Raw genomic sequence first — 22,357 nt, 5'->3', positions numbered from 1 at the left:
ATAATTTATTCACACATATGCACAATGCTGAACATTATATTGGTCTGCATATTATGATGGAATTCCTGGACATTCAAGGACACCTAGTAAAATACACACTGTACATTCAAAGTCAAATGATATACATTCAATCATAATCTGTGGTACACAACTTCTTTCACTGAGAAATCCAGTGCAGGTCAATCTCATATCAGTTTGGAAGAGGAGGCTAAAATGATGCGGCCATAAACTATTGGTTCTTTGCTCTGAAATGTGTAAATAAATTATGTATTGTGGACTCCCGTTATAACAAAGTCCTCGGGACGGCAGTTTTCTTTCACTGTATTGAAGTTTTGTTATAATTGAACAAATAACAGAAATACAAAGAACGGATAATGCTGCGGCCTGAATTTTCACTTCCTTGTAACCACAAGTTTGTTAAAACCGTGTTCGTTATAACAGGAGTGCACTGTACATGTACAATGTACAAGTATTCTTTCAAAGAACACAAAATACATGTACACATATCTTGTTTCTTGTTTGGAAGAATGAGTTGAGATGGCATCAACCTATTTGTAATACGGTAGGTGGATATTTGTAGTAAACAGCATTACAGGAAACAACTAAAAAATAGTCTGAGTTGGCTATTCATTGTACAAGTACACACACAAGAGGCAATTCCTACAGTCTGTTGACCACACTGCATCATCATACTTGTTCAGCTCATGTAATGAGAATATCATCTCTCTAATCAAATGACTTTATAACAGTCCAGAACATACATTCATATGAGGCAAGCATACACATTCAAGACTATGAAAAACCTGGAGCAGATGCATAGCAAGCATTTTCCTTTTAATACCTGTCTTGCTTGACATGCCATGTTTATCGGTCAAGGTCAGTAATTCAGTCCCTATTTTCAATCTGGAGTTAACAAGCAACCTGTACATCTCTAATGGGGGTTTGAGACTTCAGTCCACACTATAACTCAAGGGATGCACTGGTTGTCACTTTGCAGTTTTGTACTCCTTGTACAGTGTATCAATTCCTGGAACACTGAGCTTGACATAGGCGGTATGTTTCTACAGAGCAATGAAAATTCGAGGTGATGCGAGGCGATGCGAGGTGATTTGCAGTGATATGCGGTGATGCGCAGCAATGCGCAGTAACACCTCAAATTTTTCCTCTGTAGAAACACATCGGGTAGTGGCCGATGCGCGGTGATGCGAGGTGCTCCGTCATCCACCTTTTGAGGTGGTTGATGCGCGGTGATGCGAGGGACGATTTGTCAGTAGACACACATCGGGAAGCAAAATTTGCGGTGTAGCGAAATTTGCCATGTACCGGTCTGGGAACTCTCAAATTATTGGGAAATTTTGCCAGCGTTATTCGTATGGTCACACACCTGCTTTGCGTTCACAGTGCTGACGCATCTTGTGTGTTGTAGTCCTTAGATACAATACATGCACTATACAGTCTACACTGTACACTTAGTACTGCGTACTGTTACTTCTTGTTTCATGGCTTGAACCACCAGATACTTGTACACTAAGTTGTTTCTTGTTGTTTGAATAAATTATATGTTGGAGAATGGATCTGCAGCAATTTTCGATTTTCAAGTGACGGCAGATGACACATTAGTAGTGAGGGGCATTTCATTTTTGGACGCCAAAACAAAACGGAATGCCGCAGAATGCTGTTATGTAGCCTATCACACATGCTTCATCTCCCTAAACATTCAGCCACCTTCTCCTTCTCAAAGCAGCAAATTGAACTTGACTCCTTACTCTCTGACTGGCAGTGAGAACAATACAAAAGTGGAAATACTAACGCACATTTCACCTCCCGATCTAGTTTGTGCCATCTTGATTATTTTGTTCACTGTCCCATACCGCACGCCCTGCGACCACATCTGTAAAATATGCGACTTCCAGTTCACAGCAAGTTCTCTTGCATCTTCTCGCATCACCACGTATTTATTGCTCAGTAGAAACAGTTCTGGTAGTCATAAAATATGAGGTGATGTGAGGTGATACGAGGTGTCCCCTGTAGAAACACGCTCTTAAGAAACATACAGGACAAATAAGAGCAATGGTGACTTTCATCTAGTAGAAGACAGTTTGATTTCATCCTTTTCTGTCAAAAAAAAAAAAAAATGACATCAGTACACACCAAGACAATACAAACAATGCAAAAGACCTCTTGAGGGAATACCCATTATAATGTGATATACAAATTAATAATGAATGTTTATGAGTGCAATGGAAAGAATACATGTATTTCAAAGGTGAAAGATGAAATGATCCATTCAATGAGGCACAGCCTCCTTGAATGGATCAAACATTTTATCTTTCACCGAATGAAATATTGTGTCCATTGCATGAATGAAAAACATTTATTATTTGTTTTATATAACGCCTTAAATAGATCCTTGTCATTTGATGTTTTATTAGTTTAGAAACAAGAGAGAATCCGACATCGCAAGAGTGCTCACAGAGCGCTTTACGCCAGTGTGCTGTCACATATACACACTGCAAACGCAAGTGTTTAATACACGTAGTGTGCCGGGCTCTCAGCGAGTGTGCAATGGAGCAAATCGTATGGATCCAAATTTGCACAGTAAATGGAGCCAAAATTGCACGCATGACGACGTCAGAGTGAAATGGGCCGAATGATCAATGTCAAACAACCAATCAAATGACAAGGATCTCTTCAGGTGTTTCATAATTGATAACAGTCCCTGTAGTGTGCAATGATACATTGCACTTTATATATCAAACCATCTTAGTCTCTCTACCTTCCCTTTTGAGGGGTTGTGTGTAAAACGGCTATTAAACATTTCAAGGTTATATTCTCTCGTGAAATGAAACTTGAGGCAGTTTAATGTCACAAATGGTAAGAGATGTCATCATGATTCAGTGCAACACAACCTATGGGCAACAGCACTGATAATTATAACAACAGTTTTACAGCTTTATTTCCACAGCATTATTAGAACCACAGCCTGCTTTAAAATATGCAGGGTATATTTTTGGAAAAACCATTTCCTGCAATGTCCCTCATGAATATCTAAAAATGATAACTGAACCCAGAGATCACATGGATTTCATTTTCCGTACAAGAATGATCATTTTTTATCCAATCCAAAAAACTGAAGTGTCCTGATTGCATGGTGAAGAACCTTTTTCATTGTGCATAAAATGTTTGTAGGGAAATGAAAATTTCATACACTGAAAGGTGACATTGTGCTTGTGTCATTTCCAGCACTCTCATTCTTCCCTTACCCAATGCAGCACATGTGTGGAGAATCACCTTCCACCTTCCAGGTGCCCCTCACATACTCTCCCACTATGCGATTCTGTACATGTGTACAGCGTGTGTGTGCGTATGTGAGTGTGTGTGTGTGTGTTAGTGTGTGTTTGACAGATTGAGACAGAAGAAACTAAATGTGTTTACATTAGATTTCCCATTTTATACACTGTTCACTTGAATAGTGTAACGAAACACCTTGATGTCAATATCAAACAGTACTGCCTTTTTCTGGGCTTTGATAAGGTCACAGGCATTGTGATTTGATATGTAGGTCTAGCTTGCAGATTACCTTGCAGAATGAATACCTGCAATAACGCTTGTTCCTGTGAATCTGCCCAACTATGGGACTACAGATTCACTTTGACTACTTCTATGTCTCTTCTTCTTGTAGGGCATTTGTACAAGTTGCCATGGATATCACATGGTATCATAGCTATAATGCATGGTTTAGTGTAATTCCCAAATGGCAAAGTGAGGGTTTTGTGTTGGGTGATTGGATAGCAAGAGCTTAAACAGGAGAATAACTTGTTTCCCAAACCCATCCTGCAATATGTGATTTCCATTGCACTTTTTTTCTGAACCCATGAGCTGTAGTATTCTACAAGACCTATTGAAATGTAGATATTGAGCATGCATCAATTAAACCACTCCTCCTACATCAAAACAAAGCAATATGAAAAATATGACAGCTTTCTTGCACAAGGCACTCTAGTCCAAGGCACAACCATATCACTTTCAATCTCATCCCATATAGCTCTACAAACACTGGTTTCATTCTGCTACTCACAGCTGTCCCCCACAGTGAAGTCAGTTTGTGCATGAGACATCATCAAGAGAAGACAAAGTCACAAATAATGACACATTTCTAGCCACATACTTGCCTTGTTCATTTGTCTCATACATGCTAGTCTTATGTACTCAACATTGTGTAACCCTATGACCTACTGTTCTGTTGATGTATTCGGGTCAGTAAAAGCATGGCCAAGAAGTTGAAAGCTGACGGCACCATGGAGTAGATAAATTCCTCATTTGTCCACAAGACCCAGTTCCTTGATCTTGTTCATAAAGAAGCGTTCCAAAGTGTTGGCACAGCGAACATACTCTGTATCAGCAGTATTGTAGGCTCTGCAGTTGCTGAAGATTCGCTGCATGTCAGCAATGAACAGTTTTCTGGAACTGTAGTATTTGCTTTTGAACCGCTCTGTCATTGTCTTTAGGTCTAAAAGAAAACACAGATGAAAGATTTTCTGACATAACTGACATTGATGTCAATGTCTCAAAAGCCAAAGAGAACTCACATTTGAATCCCTTGATGACAAACATCCTACAGAGTCATTAAATCATACAAATTACGTGCCATCCCTTTGGAGCCTCAAATGACTGGGGTCATTTCCTGTAGATTTTTTAACATGACTTTCTTCTGGAATTATGCATTAGAATAGACTTCCTACATCTACAGAGGTTAGGCATAGGTATGTTGTATTAATGAAAATAATGATAATAACAGTAATAATATAATACAGGCGCTTAATATGGATGTTCTAAGCGCACAGTTTACTGTAATGGATTGAACCGAGTCATGAATACTGTGCTTCTTGCAGATACAGTGACACTAATATCACCAAATACATGCATTAATCAAGGGACGACATATTAATGACCTATAATAACATCCTTATAAAACATCAGAGCAAAACACAGAGATATACTACACACTTCCACTGTACATCATCAATGTAAAAAAAAAAAAGATGAGCAAATTCTTAAAAATAACAGAAACGATTTTGTATTTTATTTCCTAAACAAACATACAGTATGCATGCACAAATGACCATGTACACACCTGGCACCACATTTTGAAAAGTGGAGGGTAGTTTATATTTCTGGTGCCACTTTCCGCTTTCATCAGCGAACAAGTAAAAAAAAAAAAATAAAATAAAAGGCCTTCAATGCAGTTTTCTGCTGTACTTCCGCGTTTGTTCAGCTGACACATAAAAAAAAGCTTAACCATGATTTTTTTTTTTTTCTGGTGCCACTTCGGGAGTGAAAAAGTAGTGGGGGTTCATAGTTCATTGCAACTGTAATTGAAAAAAATTGTGCCATTAAATATTGATTTCTAGAAGTATTTCATCACTTGTACTTTCTTACATATTTTCTTTGTTTTTTTGACATTTTTTCGCTATTTTTTTGCTAAAGTTTATTGGCACTACTGTTCTGAGCATGAAAGTACATTGTATGATATTGAGTCTAAGACAAAAATAATCATGCTTTTATGAAATTTGATTGAAAGCACAGTAAGCATTGAAACTGTACATGAATAAATGTTTTTGCACAAGCTTTGGTCCGACATGCATGCACATCTCTATTCCTAATTTTGAAGCTGAGTGCGTGGGTGTAGCAAATTTGGTATCCAAAGGTGCTTGAGAGTTGAAAAATAAAAGTCATAAGACATCACGCCATTAGCTTCTGGTAATGGCAAAATACCTAGTATAACTGTGCACATCGAAGGGGGCCTTCCAGCCACCCCTCGCCTTGATAGGGTTTAGCCTTCAGCAGACAGCAATGGTCTCCATTCTGCACATACTGTATTGAATGACTCACCCATTGGGTACTTGATATGTTCATAGTAGTCTGGAGCTTCAGACTTCTCTACTGGCTTGAGGAAGGGCCAAGCGCTGTTATGATTCTGTTGAAGCAATAACCATTATCAATTCTTTGGTTTGTAAACTGTTATTAGAACTTGTTGGTATGAAGAAATTGTCACAAACCAATGATTTTAATGCTAATTGATTGAAAATTTCCCTTCATCAATGTTGATAAACACAGACTATTCATTGTCTGAGTAATAGCAATGGAAAAAAAAAATCACACGCACATGAATGCATATGTACACTGTATATGTCCGCGAGTACGTATGTATGCCCACAGATGATTTGTTTATTATGGCTATTACTCAGACATTATTGGTTGCTTTTCATTAATTTTTATGAAGGCAAATTTGTCACTCAGTTGTTCCGGGAATATTGATTCACATACAAGTTCTTAACACTTTGAGACTGCTGTATAAACTACTTCTGCCAGCATAGTAGTAGGCAAAAGTTCTAGTGAAAACAATAATGAAAGTAATGGTAATGATGAAGATGATGTTGATGACAATGATAATAATAATAATAATAATAATAATAAGATGGTGTAAGTTGTGATTCATCCAGGTAACGATCAATAAAGGAACCAAAATTAAATCAGTTCATCTGGACTTACTGTTTTACTTCCGAGAACGGTTTCACGTCCGATCCTGGACGCTTCATCAGCTCGTCTGATTTGACGGCGGGAAGGCATCGTTGCTAATTGGCGCAGACGCACTACCGACGTTATTGTTCCCAAAATCCACAAGGAGAAAGTGCCACTGAGACCTATTATGAGTAGCATTAACAGTGTCCCATATAACATTGCCAAGTTTCTCACATCAATTCTCAGCCCCCTCGTAAGCTCATCAGAGCGTAACGTGATAAACACCAAAGACTTCATCGAAAAGGTGCGGGACATCAAGGTAGAAGACGATGAATGTATTGTTTCCCTGGATGTGTCTGCTCTTTTCACAAGCGTGCCGCCTGACAAGGCAATAGAAACAGTTCGCTCACGCCTTGTTCAAGACTCTAGCCTCAACTCAAGAACCAAGCTCAATCCTAATCAAATTTGTCAATTATTAGAACTCTGCTTATCCACAACCTATTTCACCTTTGACGGCACCTTCTACAAACAGAAGCATGGATGTGCTATGGGCTCTCCCACATCGCCAGTCCTCACCAACCTATACATGGAAGATTTCGAAGAGAGGGTTCTGAATTCATTTGCAGGCCAATCACCCTCTCACTGGTTTCGGTATGTGGCTGACACCTGGGTTAAGATCAAGACCTCAGAACTAGAAGCCTCCCCCACATACATCAATAACTGCGACCCGTGTATTAATTTCACAGTTGAGACAGCAAAAGACAAGCAACTAGCGTTTCTAGATTGTCTTATCACCATCCAAGACGACGGGACGCTCCTTACCTCTGTCTTCAGAAAAGCCACTCACACAGATCAGTACCTTCTGTTTGATTCACACCACCCCCTCATTCACAAATTGGGAGTAGTACGAACACTCTTTCACAAGGCGTCCTACATTTCTTCCACTGACGAGGCCGAGGAGAAAGAACAAGAACATCTCCGGGAAGCACTTCGAGCGTGTGGTTACCACGGTTGGAGCATCGAGAAAGCGATCCACCCACGCAAACGTCAACATCGTGATACGGAAACACGTCCAACAGAACAGCGCCGGGGGATAGGTGTCTCGGTGCCCTACGTCAGCGGACTCTCTGAAAAAATCCAATTCTCTCGGGCTACCGGATTCCTGTCTATTTCAAACCGGCTCACACACTAAAACAGAAACTGGTCCATCCAAAAGATAAGGTACCGAAGGAAAAGAGAAGCAACGTGGTCTACGCCATACAGTGTCAAGGAGAGGGTTGCCAAGAGAACTATATTGGCGAAACCAAGCAGCCGCTACATAAGCGCTTATATCAACATCGAAGACCAGGTACATTGGGCAACGATTCGGCCGTCTTCTCCCACCTGAAGACCTTCAAACATATATAACTTCAAGGACAAAGATGTGCGTATCTTAGATAAGGAGCCTCAGTGGTTTGAGAGGGGGGTCCGGGAAGCCGTCTACGTCAACTCCGAAAACCCCTCCCTCAACAAGGGTGGGGGACTGCGACACAACCTCTCCCGGGTGTACAGCTCTGTCATCCGGAGAATTCCTCAGCGACTGACTTCGAACAATAACGTCGGTAATGCGTCTGCGCCGATTAGCAACGACGCCTTCCCGCCATCAAATCAGACGAGCTGATGAAGCGTCCAGGATCGGACCTGAAACCGTTCTCGGAAGTAAAACAGTAAGTCCAGATGAATTGATTTAATTTTGGTTCCTTTAATAATAATAATAATAATAATAATAATAATAATAATAATAATAATAATAATAATAATAATAATAACAATGATAAACAATAACTAGAAATGTCGCTACGGCGACTGGTATGCCTCGGCCATAATGCATCGTTCTCCTAATAGGTCTATAGTACAATGTCTTGACAATGTGTGATGACAGTTTCACACAATTGGCAAAATATTAAAATGACAGGTTTGCCACAAATGTGCTGAATGTTCACTTTCCTAGAACTAGGTTCAATTGGATGAATGATTAAAACATCAGAGTGTAGGTATTTGGGGAACTGATGATTTTTACTTGACTTTTGACCCTTTTGTAAGTTTATGCATTAAGTAATTTTCAAGGTATTGAGAAAAAGTATAACTTCAGTATCAAATGGTAAAATAGTATCATCTAAACCTGGCCTTTGACCTTTGACCTCACAGTTCCAAAGAGAATCACTGTTAGGTAGAACATGCATAAATATGTAAGTTTCATGATGATACCTTGAGTTACTTTCGAGATATGGAGGAAAAAGTGCAATTTAACACTTTCACTTGACCTTTGACCTTTTGACAAGAAACTTCCCACAGAATATATATATTGGGTAATACATGCATACATCAAGTTAAAAAAAATCCTTCTGACATTGCATAAATGTAAGGAAAGTAGTGATATTTTGAGGAGTTGACCTTGACCTTTGACCCCTGACCTTTGACCTATGACCCCTAACTTCCCTAGATAATCACTGCCCATCGGTTCATGCATATATACTAAGTTCCATGAAGATACCTTGAACCATTTGCGAGATGGAGAAAAACATGAAATTTCAACCTTTTTTTCACAAAATAACCTGTGACCTTTCAACCCCGTGACCCTAAAATCCAAACAAAGTATTATCCCCCCAGGATATAACCTCATACCAAGTTTGACGTAAAACCACCACACGGTTCTTGAGATATCGACAAACACAAAACGGGACAGACGGACAGACGACCCGAAAACATAATGCCTCCAGCCACTTCGTTGGCGGAGGCATAAAAAAAGAACTCCATTTTACGTCCAGATATGAAACTTAATTTTGTGCATTGACCATTAAAATCTAGAGTACCATTTCACACAAAAGTTGTAGAATTCGGCCGTCAGATGGTAAAACGGTCTATCTCGAAAATTGCTGTTCTGAGAAAAATGACTTTAAAGTTTAGAGGTTTGAGCTTTTTTAGGAGATGGGTATAATGCATTTTTAGCTATGGGACAAGAAGAAGCATATTAAACTCTGATAAATGAAGAATTTTGTGCTTATTTGGGGTTTTAATTATAAAATAAATGAGATTTTTGTGCAGATAGACTGTTTAACCACAGCACATGTATACACTCCCGCTACACATCATAAGATGGTAAAATGGTCTATCTTCTAGATACTGTAGACCATAAACACTATGTAAACTGGTCTAACTCGAAGATAGACCATTCTACCATCTGACAGCGATGATTTAAAAAATCTCAGTTAAGAAGGTAATATGGTTTATGTAAAAGATAGCTCGTTTTACCTCCAAACGATATTACCGACAATGGGCTAAATCAAAGATAGACTGTTTTACCATCAAATCTGAAGGAAAAATACAAAAAAGTACCAAGATAGCGGAAATTATCTCTAAAACAAGACATGATGAGATTTTCTCGATAGCATCATTGGAAAGAGCACCTTCACATGTCCCGGAAAGTGAATTAACCTCAAAAAGTCAAATTTTCGAGTTAGACCGTTTTACCATCTGACGGCCGAATTGCAATCTAAGCAGCAATTAATTTGGGTACAGTGGACTCCCGTTAAAATGAAGTCCTCGGGACCGGCAGTGTTCTTTTGTTATAAATTTTGCTGTAACTGAACAGCTAAACAATAAAAATACATAGAGTAGCTAATATTGCGGCCTGAGTTTTTACTTCTTTGAAATCAGAATTCTGCTATAGCCGTGTTCGTTACAACGGGAGTGCACTGTATAACATATCTCGTGTTAATGATTTCATCTAGTGTTTACACTGTCTTTATCTTGTATACACTGTACATGTATTAAAGTTAGCACGCAGTCCCTATCATGGTAAAGAAGCAAAGAAATGGTGGTAACAGACCTTTACAGCTGTGAGGATGGTTTTGAATGAAGTCTGGACTTGTTCTTCAGACAATGGAGCAACTTTGGGCTTTTCTCTCACAGGACGCCATCCTGCCTCCACTGGTGTGAAAAAATGAAGAGTTGAGATGCCATTTGAGCTGATACATAATATAGCTGAACTTCTTTTTATCTTAGGCGTACAAGTAAAAATCCAAAACACATTCATACACTGTACAAGTCTTAGTGTAATAAAAAAGAGATTCGTCAATATAGTCTTAAACAGACAATTTCATTTAAGCAACCTGATGTTGCTAAAGATTGGCAAGCATATACATGTATGCTATAACAATAATTGAATTAAATCCATGAACACTTCCATTATTAACCCATTAACCCTTTGTGTGCCCTGGTACTAGGATGTAACCTGCTGTGCTATTTCATCAGCATTCAGATACATGTACATGTAATTCCTTCAAACTTGACTTCTTAATAATTGCAAGTTAGCCAGCCCACTCAGCTGTAGCAACTTGCCCATGACCAACCAGGAGGCCATGGTAACACAATATGGGAATTAGGTTATCTCTATCTATTGGACACTTAACTAGTTCTCACACATCTCCATCAATCAGTGAGCAAAGCCCAATAAGAGCTAAGCTCATAAAACCAGGATATATCAAGTGATAAAAGTCACAATGATATCACACAAGCAAGTCTAGAAAGCCATGACTGAAATGTACAGTCACTGTCAGCATGGAGTGTCGTCAGGGATATACTGTAAAACACAATATTTTCGCAGCAGGAAATCTTCGCAAGTTGCCTGTAACATTCAATGCATACAGTGTAGACAAGAACTTTTGCGTGCATTTTAAATTTGCGAATCTTGGCTCTCATGAAATTCGTGAAATCACAATGCACGCAAACATTCCTTGTATTACAGTACCCCAAATAGGAAAAGGAATATCCCATGTAGAAAGTATGCATGTCTAGTGATTGTTTTGTTTGCTTGTTTTTGAGGGATACCTGTCTCTGACAGTACTCTATTGATGGCTTTCCTAGATTGAAATTCATGGGTCCCTCATAAGGAGAAACCGTTTAATATCCCTCTTCCCCTCCCCTCCCCCCCCCCCCCCGCCAAAAAAAAAAGAAAAAAAAAGAGAAGAAAAAACACACAAGCCCACACAAGAAAGATGATGAGAGAAGTATGATTGATGAGTGAAGTTGTAAAGAAGTTCTGACTCAAGGTATTTTTATACAAGTGTGCATACACATGTCATATTTCTGTACTTCCACACTAAGCTCAAAATGACTTAAAATGAAAGTTTGAAGTAACTTTACATACGACACTCAAAAAACTGAAACTAAAATCTGCATTAATCAAAGAGGTAAATAATAGCACAGTGGGATATAGATACCTCCTACTGCATGAATATGGTCATTCAGTTTAAATCAGCCATCTCTCCACAGTGAATTGTAACTACAATGACCCAGACGAAAATACAAAATATGAAATAAGATGTGTATTATATAATTTCAATTCAGATACTTATTGAAACAAACAGCTGCATCTAACTGCTTTCAATTGGCAGATGCTCAGTGGAGTATTGGAGGGCAAACTACACAGGCCTTTATATTATCTTTTGCAGTCACTCAGTTGGTAGGCAGAGATTTCGACTGAGTAGTACCAGGTATAAAGACACTTATACGTATCGTCAGCTGAGAATGAGAAGGACATTAAATTGCCTTGAACGCTGGGTTTAGTGGCAACATAATGCCCTTATGATTCTCACCTGAAGATATAATGTAGTCACTGTGAATTAGTGTGACTACTGAGTAAAGCACTGACCCTATTCAACATATCTAAACATTTGTGCATGTCACAGCTTGACAGAAATAATTTAGTTGAAATCCATTGTGTGAAATCTGACCTAGTCCAGGAATACTCTCCAGAGGAATCTGTCGCACTCCTTCCTTGAAACAAGTCAGTCCTGGGTAGACCTTCCTCACCTCCTCTTGTTTTCTCTCTATCAGCTTCTTGACAATCTGTTCAAACACAATGATAAAGACACAGACAGTGACACCATTATGCCTCACTAGAAATGTTTCAGTGACCTTCTATTAAGAACATCACACCACCATCAAAACAGAAACGATTCCCTCACAAATGTTTCAGTTTCATTTCCTAGAATCACTATAAATTAGTTCATCAAGGTGTGATGTATGTCTAGCACTACTCTGCTTCTTTTTTGGTGACACGAAATGCTTGACTGATACCATTGTTGGTCATGTAGACACAATCTGCAGGGTTTTAAAAATTCACACCTGCTACTTGTGCATCAGAGGTAAACAGCTACTTTTCAATGCATTTTCCATATCACTGGCACAGAAAATGGGGTCTTTCTTTGTTTTGTTTTTTGCACACAGGCTGTGATTGATAGACTCAAGGGAGCTCCAAGATCTACATCTGCTGCAGCATCTTTTCCTTACATCAGGATGTTCTGACAACACACATTATTGGTTCAGCTTGAAGTGACCTGCTTTACATGTCATCACAAATGTTAGACTTTACGTAATACCTTCTCTACTCTATTCACTGTGAAGCTTTGAGAAATGAGGAAATCTGCATGATCTATCAATACTATGGAACATCAGACTACAGCAACTCTTCTTCTTCTTCTTCCAGGTAGAGTGCAGCTTCAAGTTTTGAAGATTATCGCACTGTGAAATGCGTGTGAGTGTGTGGACCCTCACACACGTCTAAGACAGGATAGCTTTTGTGCAAGTGCGTACATGTATATACAACATGTAAGTCAGATAATGTCAAGTAATGAATCACTGATGTATAAACATACCTTCTTCTGTTTGTGGATGATGAGAGAGAACTCTGTGTGGGGGATGCGTGGATTGAGCTGACAGCCCATCAGTGTGGCGCCCTCGTAGTCCTTGATGTAGCCTGCATAGCTAGATTTGGCCAATTTGATGTCCTTGGAGAAGCCCTAAACATCACATGTATCAAGTTATTTTTCTCATGAGTGAAACTTAACACAAAAAATATGACAAGCCAATGTATTATGAAGTACCTAAATGAAAATGGCAGCCATCAAATTTTTGTATTCTCGTTTTTTTCAATGTCAAATTAACTCAATTGGCATAAGTGTTTGGAAATGACTTTTACATATGAAATAAAGATGCCAAGGACACACAGCTATTATCCCTGGAATGCTACCTGCTAAGTTTGGTGATAATTTGTAACAATTTTTTTTTTCAGAAAAAGCTGAAATTGTGAAAAAAAGAAAATGATGCCAGACAATGAATGATTGCATTTTTAGCCCACCTGAGACTTTGGGTCAGGTGAGCTTTAAAAAAGAAATATTTGATCATAAAACAAGAGCCATACAGGAAGTGGCAGTCTCAGAGGCTCAAGATCAATAAATACCCTTATCCTTGATGTAGTCATCCTGAGGTGACCTGAAGGTGTCGTTCTCTTCAGGGCTAAATACCCTTATCCTTGATGTAGTCATCCTGAGGTGACCTGAAGGTGTCATTCTCTTCGGGGCTAAATACCCTTATCCTTGATGTAGTCATCCTGAGGTGACCTGAAGGTGTCGTTCTCTTCAGGGCTAAATACCCTTATCCTTGATGTAGTCATCCTGAGGTGACCTGAAGGTGTCGTTCTCTTCAGGGCTAAATACCCTTATCCTTGATGTAGTCATCCTGAGGTGACCTGAAGGTGTCGTTCTCTTCAGGGCTAAATACCCTTATCCTTGATGTAGTCATCCTGAGGTGACCTGAAGGTGTCATTCTCTTCAGGGCTACATACCCTTATCCTTGATGTAGTCATCCTGAGGTGACCTGAAGGTGTCATTCTCTTCAGGGCTAAATACCCTTATCCTTGATGTAGTCATCCTGAGGTGACCTGAAGGTGTCATTCTCTTCAGGGCTAAATACCCTTATCCTTGATGTAGTCATCCTGAGGTGACCTGAAGGTGTCATTCTCTTCAGGGCTAAATACCCTTATCCTTGATGTAGTCATCCTGAGGTGACCTGAAGGTGTCATTCTCTTCAGGGCTAAATACCCTTATCCTTGATGTAGTCATCCTGAGGTGACCTGAAGGTGTCATTCTCTTCAGGGCTAAATACCCTTATCCTTGATGTAGTCATCCTGAGGTGACCTGAAGGTGTCATTCTCTTCAGGGCTAAATACCCTTATCCTTGATGTAGTCATCCTGAGGTGACCTGAAGGTGTCATTCTCTTCAGGGCTAAATACCCTTATCCTTGATGTAGTCATCCTGAGGTGACCTGAAGGTGTCATTCTCTTCAGGGCTAAATACCCTTATCCTTGATGTAGTCATCCTGAGGTGACCTGAAGGTGTCATTCTCTTCAGGGCTAAATACCCTTATCCTTGATGTAGTCATCCTGAGGTGACCTGAAGGTGTCATTCTCTTCAGGGCTAAATACCCTTATCCTTGATGTAGTCATCCTGAGGTGACCTGAAGGTGTCGTTCTCTTCAGGGCTAAATACCCTTATCCTTGATGTAGTCATCCTGAGGTGACCTGAAGGTGTCATTCTCTTCAGGGCTAAATACCCTTATCCTTGATGTAGTCATCCTGAGGTGACCTGAAGGTGTCATTCTCTTCAGGGCTAAATACCCTTATCCTTGATGTAGTCATCCTGTGGTGACCTGAAGGTGTCGTTCTCTTCAGGGCTAAATACCCTTATCCTTGATGTAGTCATCCTGAGGTGACCTGAAGGTGTCATTCTCTTCAGGGCTAAATGCCCTTATCCTTGATGTAGTCATCCTGAGGTGACCTGAAGGTGTCGTTCTCTTCAGGGCTAAATACCCTTATCCTTGATGTAGTCATCCTGAGGTGACCTGAAGGTGTCGTTCTCTTCAGGGCTAAATACCCTTATCCTTGATGTAGTCATCCTGAGGTGACCTGAAGGTGTCATTCTCTTCAGGGCTAAATACCCTTATCCTTGATGTAGTCATCCTGAGGTGGCCTGAAGGTGTCATTCTCTTCAGGGCTAAATGCCCTTATCCTTGATGTAGTCATCCTGAGGTGACCTGAAGGTGTCGTTCTCTTCAGGGCTAAATACCCTTATCCTTGATGTAGTCATCCTGAGGTGACCTGAAGGTGTCGTTCTCTTCAGGGCTAAATACCCTTATCCTTGATGTAGTCATCCTGAGGTGACCTGAAGGTGTCGTTCTCTTCAGGGCCCCTACAAACAACTAACCTACTTGTGAGTAATTGAAAACATCTATACAAAATATAACTTACCTGTAGGACTGGATAAGTACTTCGTGCTAAAAATCAGATGGTGTTCTACGTAGTCCTGAGAAGATTCATGGACCACATGTTCATATGGAATGGATGAAAAGTCTGCATTCCTAACCATTGTGGATGATTTCTGCCAATTGTGATCTTGCAATTTAGAATAAAAAATCAGGAATGGAGTACCATTCCTGTTGGACCTAATATACGTCGTCAATTTTGTCATGAACATCCTCCCTCAGGTACGACATTATCTACATATAAGAGACCTGGGGGTCTCAACAGAGCATCGCAAGTTCACATTTCCCATGCATTCTTGCAGACTGTTGCCTGAGAACATAGCTAACTTGGGGGCAGTTCAATCTGCTTACTCATAGCGCTAATTTAGCTTTAATATCTCTTCTAGTTCTATAGAAGAAGATGTGTACACAATTCTTTGATATTGAGGCTTCATCTCCCCCTGAGGCACAACAACTGTCAAGATTGGTGAAGCCTCCTCTGAAATCACCTCTAACCAACTGTTCAAACTGAACTATTACCAATCTACTGACATAAAGTAAAATGCAGCCAATGATAGGCACCTGTTTCTTAAAGTAGCCAATTGCAAACTCATCAGCAAAGGTGAGAAAGTGGAGAATTCCATGTTTGATGTGATAGTCTTTCAGATGATTCATCAGGTGTGTACCGTAACCCTGTGAGACAGCAAAGAAAACACAGCACAGCAATTAATCAGCTAACCAAAGAATGATGGATACTAAAATCTGGCAAAAGTGCAGTGGGTACCATTCAAACACAGCAAATGATAATCCACAAGCATCCCTTTGATCTGATGGCATTAAGCAAGATTCCTGTCTTTAAGCATTTTACCTTGAACTCCATCCATTCACCACTATCACATTCCTGTGCATCATTATCAATGTATTTGCACCCTGTCCACCAACATGCATCACTACTGGACATTCCTAGCTGAGGTTACAATGGAAAATAGTGTTTTCACAAAAGTACAATGAACTTTGATCTTGACCATAGTCTATACCGTACATTTATGAGTAGAAAATCTTATTGCAAGCTATCACCAAAATCAGCTAAACATATCAATTTACTTCTTCAAGCATCATTGACTTGTATTTGAGGTGAAATTAATTGTTCAAAACAATGTCAGAGAGATTTATCAGAATAAAACAGTGACTAAATTTTCCTTCTTATATTGTTGCTGTTCCACATTACGAACACATGATAACACACATACATCACTATGTGACATGTCAGTGCCGCTCAGTGCTGCATTTGTTTTTTGAAAGTTTTTATGTGCTTTTTTTTTCAGAGTTTACATGGTTTTTACAGAGTTCACTGAATTATCAAGTTGTTTCTCTTTTTCTATTTTCCACACAGAAACATTTTTCTCAATCCCAATCCCAGTCTTTGTTTTTACATCATATGAACCCATTTATACAGAAAACATAAACAAACGTAATTATCTCTTGAACAAATGTTTTAATTCCAACGCTCAAATATCAGCATCTTTTTCCTTCAAGATGAAGTGATGGTAATGGCTATTCCATATACAGTATGTAGTTACATGCAATCATGTAAATTATGCAAACTGTAGAGCATGGACTTTGCATTCCATATGTGGTGATTTTTTTACAATTGAAACCAAACACAGATTGAGTGGTACTGGAGTGGGGAAGAACTATAAAACAGCTCAGCTTACCTTGACCTGCTCATTAGAAGTAACAGCGCAGAAGACAATTTCAGTGAAGCCTTGGGTAGGAAACATTCGGAAGCAGATTCCACCAATTACCCGATTCTCTTTCACTAAAGCCAGAGTTTTGTGTTTCCTGATGACAAGAGGCAGATGGAGAGGGAGAGAGAGAGAAATACAGAAAGAAGCAGTTAACTTGCTCAATACATACCCTCATGTCGGAAGTCTAAAGGTCATTATATCACGGCTTTCCTCAATGCTCGAAGTGTGTTACACCAACTGTTTATTTTATAATTCTATTTTTAGTTGCCTCGTTTAGGCAATAGATGGGAAACTTACCTGCAGTTCATGAAATCTGGTCTTAGTCTACAGTACTGACTTACACATCTCTTTTAAGTAAAGATTACACGTAGACTCACATGCATGCCACGCTGTATCTCTGAGTTTTCATTTGTGTGCCTTGTATTTGATTTATGGCTCAAACAAATTGGTATGTACATGTATTCTAACATAATATACTCAAGCTTGTTGAGTATACGTAGTAGTTTCTTTACAAGTACATGACAATGAAATTGATGGTTGTATCACTACTGAACAGTATGATGGTTTATAAACAGAGAAATAACTTGCAGCTTACGTGTCAAAGACAAGCCTGGTGATGTATTCCTTGGGCATTCGAGGAAGTTGGTGTGAGAAGACATTTTGCAGTCCAACAAGCCATATGAGTGTCTGTCTTGATGGCTTGCGGGTCACTGAATTACCAATCACATGGAACTCTATCACTCCTCGACGTTCCTCATTCCGAGCTGCTTCATCTCGTGCAGAATGAGCAGCAAAGAGATTTCCCTGTCATCAAAAATTCACTAAGTGAACCTCAGAAAATTCTGGGGACATCATAAATTAATACTAACACCTCCACACAGAATGATAACTATACTCCAAGCTTTCTTCAGATATTAATTTTCATGTACACATACAAAACTGTAGCCACCCGCATGATATTAACACAAAAAAAAGAAAAAAAAGATAGATATCCTGAATCAATTCCAATTTAGTAGACAATTACAGTACTAATAAACTTGAATTTCCTCTTTGTATGTTACCAATATTCAGCATTCATTGCAATGAATCACTGCAATAACTTCTTTTTAAATATTTACTGTCATTTTATACTATACAGATATCACTGTACATGCACCAATATGTTTGAATGCTTATTATCAGTAAATCTAATCCACTTGTGACTTGGTGATTACAGGTCTGTCAACATTTCCACATCCATATCAGGGAGATTCAACAAAGCAGTCAGGGAGATATCTGTGTGTTAAATGCATTTCAATGGGTGAAAATAATTCCCAAATCAGGGAGTTTTTGATATTCTCTTATTCAGACATGAACAGATTTTGATATTTTCAGAGAGACTCCTGCAGAATCAGGGAGACTTGGCAGCTCTGTGATAAGTAGTGCCTGTATATGAAACTGACTCATGTTAGCTCACCTCTGGTCCAACCATGGCTGCAGGATCACTGACAGTTGACAACACCTCACTCAGGATATTGTTGGGAATATCCTCTACAGAGAGATTAAAAGCTTAGTCTTTAAACCAAGTATCCATGTACAGAAGGCATAAGACCACAATGAGTTTTAAATACATAGTCTCTGAGCGTATGTTGTATCATATATCATATTATTACCCGTATCAGGCATCTGAGCTGTGGTTCTACAAAATTGTATTTCCCTCGTATTACACGCACGATTACGCGCCACCAGGAAGAAGAGGAGCAAATTTTCCATATTCCCCGCTTTGCCAAATGCCTATAGGATTTGCATTGTAAAAATGAGGGGAATATAGCATCCGGGCACTTGAGCTCCTCGTGATGTAAATTTGCTGTTGATGACAGTTTCTCGCAGAGTCGTTTCGCGACAAAGGGCAAATTCCCATAGGTTTACACGTAAAACTAAAGGAAGATCGCTGCTTCTGTGTGAGCTGGCTGTTTCTATGCGCCCCGTATACCCGAGTTTTGTAACAGAGGGCAAATTCCCATAGGTTAACACGTAAAAATAAAGGACGGTCCCTGCGCCTGTGAGAGTTGGCTGTTATATGCGTGCCGCATACCTGAGCTGTGTATAAGGATGTAGTGCGCAGTGTGGTGTAGAGCTCGAGCTGGCGCCGAGTGGAATACCGTGAATTGGGAAGTTGTAAAAAGTTTACATTGTAATGATTTATCTTACTGCTCAAGATGCCTGAAATGGGTAATAATAATAATGATATGGACTGCCTACTTTCGGGGGATACGTCATTAATTGCTTCACTAGAATTGTATTGCCCGACTTGAAGACGAGGGCAATACAATTCTAGTTCAGGAAATAAATGTTGTATCCCCCTCAAGGCCAGTCCATATTATATAAATATGACATCTTATACTATAAAAGTGGATATTTTTGCTCAAGTAATTTTTCTTGCTCAGCTGGGTACGATGAATTTCATGTGTTTCTAATAATACATGATATCAGAACATTACCTACTGGAACATCCAGCATACAAAAATATGTGTCTGCTTTTATTTTCCTGCCAGCTTTTGTTTGAGTGAAATGGGCAAAAATGTCCACTTTTACAGTAGCCAAGTTCATTATCATCCTTGTTGGTACATAAAATTGATAATTTCCCTCCTTTCGCAACCTTTCAGAAGCCCATCCATAAAATCACAACAGTGTTATTGTTCATATTTCGAGAATAAATGTGTGAAAGTTTAACTTCATATTTCTGTTATCACAATCTACATTTAGGCAATCTAATTTTGTTTAAATAATTCAGTTCTCACAGGTAAAAGCCTTAAACTTTGTGATGATATTCTTTCTTACAGAACAAATTTTCAAATATTTTGCAATTTATCTTCTAGTCAGATACACAGGATCATATGATTATGCATGATGTAAAATAACTCTTACATGTTTTCAGGACTAGGAAAAAAAAATAGGTAAAAATTCATATTTCCTTCATCTCAGTAAAATTATGTTGGATTTCTGCAAAGTCTATCTCACCTTCTAATCTTTGCCTCTTGATGTCCTCTTCAGAAGGTACATCTTCCATTTTACGCTTTTCTGTGGCTAAAAACAACAACAAAAACAACAAAACAGAACCATGAGGTTTGTAAGTACCTACTTGGCCTACCTATGCAGTCACTTAAACAAGTTGAGGGATGCTGTATGCACATGGCTGCTTTAACCCTCAGTAGGTAATATTGATGCAGTTAGTAAAACAGAACCAGGATGATATCATATTTTGTTTTATATCTGAGAAAACTCCACACATAAAACACACCAAAGTAGATTTCAGATAAAGACAGTTTTCAATGAAAAAAAAAAGATCTTGTTAAAATGGAAAAACATGAAATGTACCATAAACACATCTGGCTGGTACTGTAGCTCTGCATATGGTATTCTGGAGGACTATTTAATGCAAAAACTATGATCAATGTGACATTACTGTGACCATAAAGTCATGATTTTATTATTATGCTGTTCTCACAATTTACAAATGTACATGAGTATTATGTACAAGTGTACACTGTAGACAAATGAACTACGTAATCAGCATGTTGAGCAATACATTGTTCGCCTACCTTGAGTTGCTGCTAGAGCACTGAGTCTTGCTGCCCTTCTTACATTCACTAGACCAGGACTAAGGTTGAAGGATGTGTGACCATCAGCCATTGCAGGGGCCCCAGTTGTAGCAGTTGTCACAGTAATTCGGCCAAGAGTGGGCACTGCTGATTGGTCAGCCTGACTGGAATCTAGAGATAAAGCGCAGGATCTTCACTCAATTTGCTTCCCACTTACAGCAGTATTGAAGTGTGGTCAATGTCTGAAAAGAATTTATCATTTGTCATTTTTCGACAGGCACTCAGCTCCTAATTTGTAACATGCATATAATCTAAGTAGCATGGCCATTAAGTGAATGATGTTTTATAGTGTTTGGGCAATTCTTGTTGAATGAATATTTTCTGAATAATGAAAAGCACTATTCTCAATAAATAGGATTAGAAATCTCAAATACATGTAGCAAGTAACTTAGCACTATAAAGGTAAAAAGACACAACTCCCATGCTTCAATATTGTGGTCTGTTGGATAGAGCTACGAAAAAAAACCCCCCAAAACAAGGCAAGTGCCAAAATGTGTCCCGCCCATTTGCGTAGAAGAAATTAATGTTTTTCTAACTCCCGAAAGTTCACTGACCCTGCCTATAACCTTTGACCTTGTGGTGACCGTGAACTCCCCAAGGGACATTTACCAGCAAAGTTTGGTCACAAACAGACATAGGGATCAAAAGTTAAGAGTCATAATCGAAACGCGCCATAAAAACTTGACATTGGGCCATAAAAGTTTGTTGACCACTGTCTGTGACCTTTGACCTTGTGATGACCTTCAACTCCCAAAGAGACATCTTCCATCCAAATTTGGTCACAAACGGACATAGGGATCAAAAGTTAAGAGCCATAATTGAAACATGCCATAAAAATTTAACATTGGGCCCTGAGAGTTTGTTGACCCCGGTCTGCGTCCTTTGACTTTGTGATGACCTTCAATTCTCCAAGGGACATCTACTGTCCAAGTTTGGTCACAAACGAACAAAGGGATCAAAAGGTATGAGCCATAATTGAAACGCGCAGTAAAAATTTAACATTGGGCCCTAAAAGTTTGTTGACCCCTGCCTATGAGCTTTGACCTTGTGGTGACCTTGAAATCCCCAAGGGACATCTACCATCTAAAATTGGTCACAAACAGACATATGGATCAAAAGTTTTGAGCCATAAACAAAATGCGCCGTACAAACTTAACCCTAACTCGGCCAGGGGGAGGAGGGGGGCCTCGAGGCCCCCCCCCCCAACATTCCGCGCCATTCCGTAGACAAATTTCATTGAAAAAACAATGAAAAACTTAAAGTCGAAAAAACAAGGAAATACATAAGAAATTTAAAAAACAATGAAATAATTTTTCTGATTCCAC

At 39.2% G+C, this 22,357-nt stretch overlaps 1 protein-coding gene across 1 annotated transcript in view; it reads right to left on the bottom strand.

The window, feature by feature from the left end:
- Positions 1 to 3,043: 3,043 nt before the first annotated feature.
- The window catches only part of LOC139717749 (histone acetyltransferase KAT2A-like), a 50,706-nt gene continuing 31,392 nt past the window's right edge, over positions 3,044 to 22,357 (bottom strand). Inside the window, exons 8-18 of the mRNA XM_071629255.1 lie at positions 20,973 to 21,143; positions 20,392 to 20,457; positions 18,848 to 18,921; positions 17,987 to 18,195; positions 17,359 to 17,485; positions 16,226 to 16,336; positions 13,221 to 13,364; positions 12,297 to 12,411; positions 10,391 to 10,491; positions 5,893 to 5,977; positions 3,044 to 4,510 (exon numbers count right to left, since the gene is read on the bottom strand). Coding sequence (XP_071485356.1) covers positions 4,317 to 4,510; positions 5,893 to 5,977; positions 10,391 to 10,491; positions 12,297 to 12,411; positions 13,221 to 13,364; positions 16,226 to 16,336; positions 17,359 to 17,485; positions 17,987 to 18,195; positions 18,848 to 18,921; positions 20,392 to 20,457; positions 20,973 to 21,143 — 1,397 coding nt within the window. The 3' untranslated portion in view covers positions 3,044 to 4,316. The remainder of the gene's footprint in view (positions 4,511 to 5,892; positions 5,978 to 10,390; positions 10,492 to 12,296; positions 12,412 to 13,220; positions 13,365 to 16,225; positions 16,337 to 17,358; positions 17,486 to 17,986; positions 18,196 to 18,847; positions 18,922 to 20,391; positions 20,458 to 20,972; positions 21,144 to 22,357) is intronic.

Source organism: Diadema antillarum, unplaced genomic scaffold, assembly GCF_040938485.1.
Source record: "Diadema antillarum isolate AM-2024a unplaced genomic scaffold, OU_Dant_1.0 scf00000081, whole genome shotgun sequence".
NCBI lineage: Eukaryota > Metazoa > Echinodermata > Echinoidea > Diadematoida > Diadematidae > Diadema > Diadema antillarum.
Note: the sequence above shows the minus strand (reverse complement) of the source record. Positions and strands in the feature narration are given on the sequence as shown.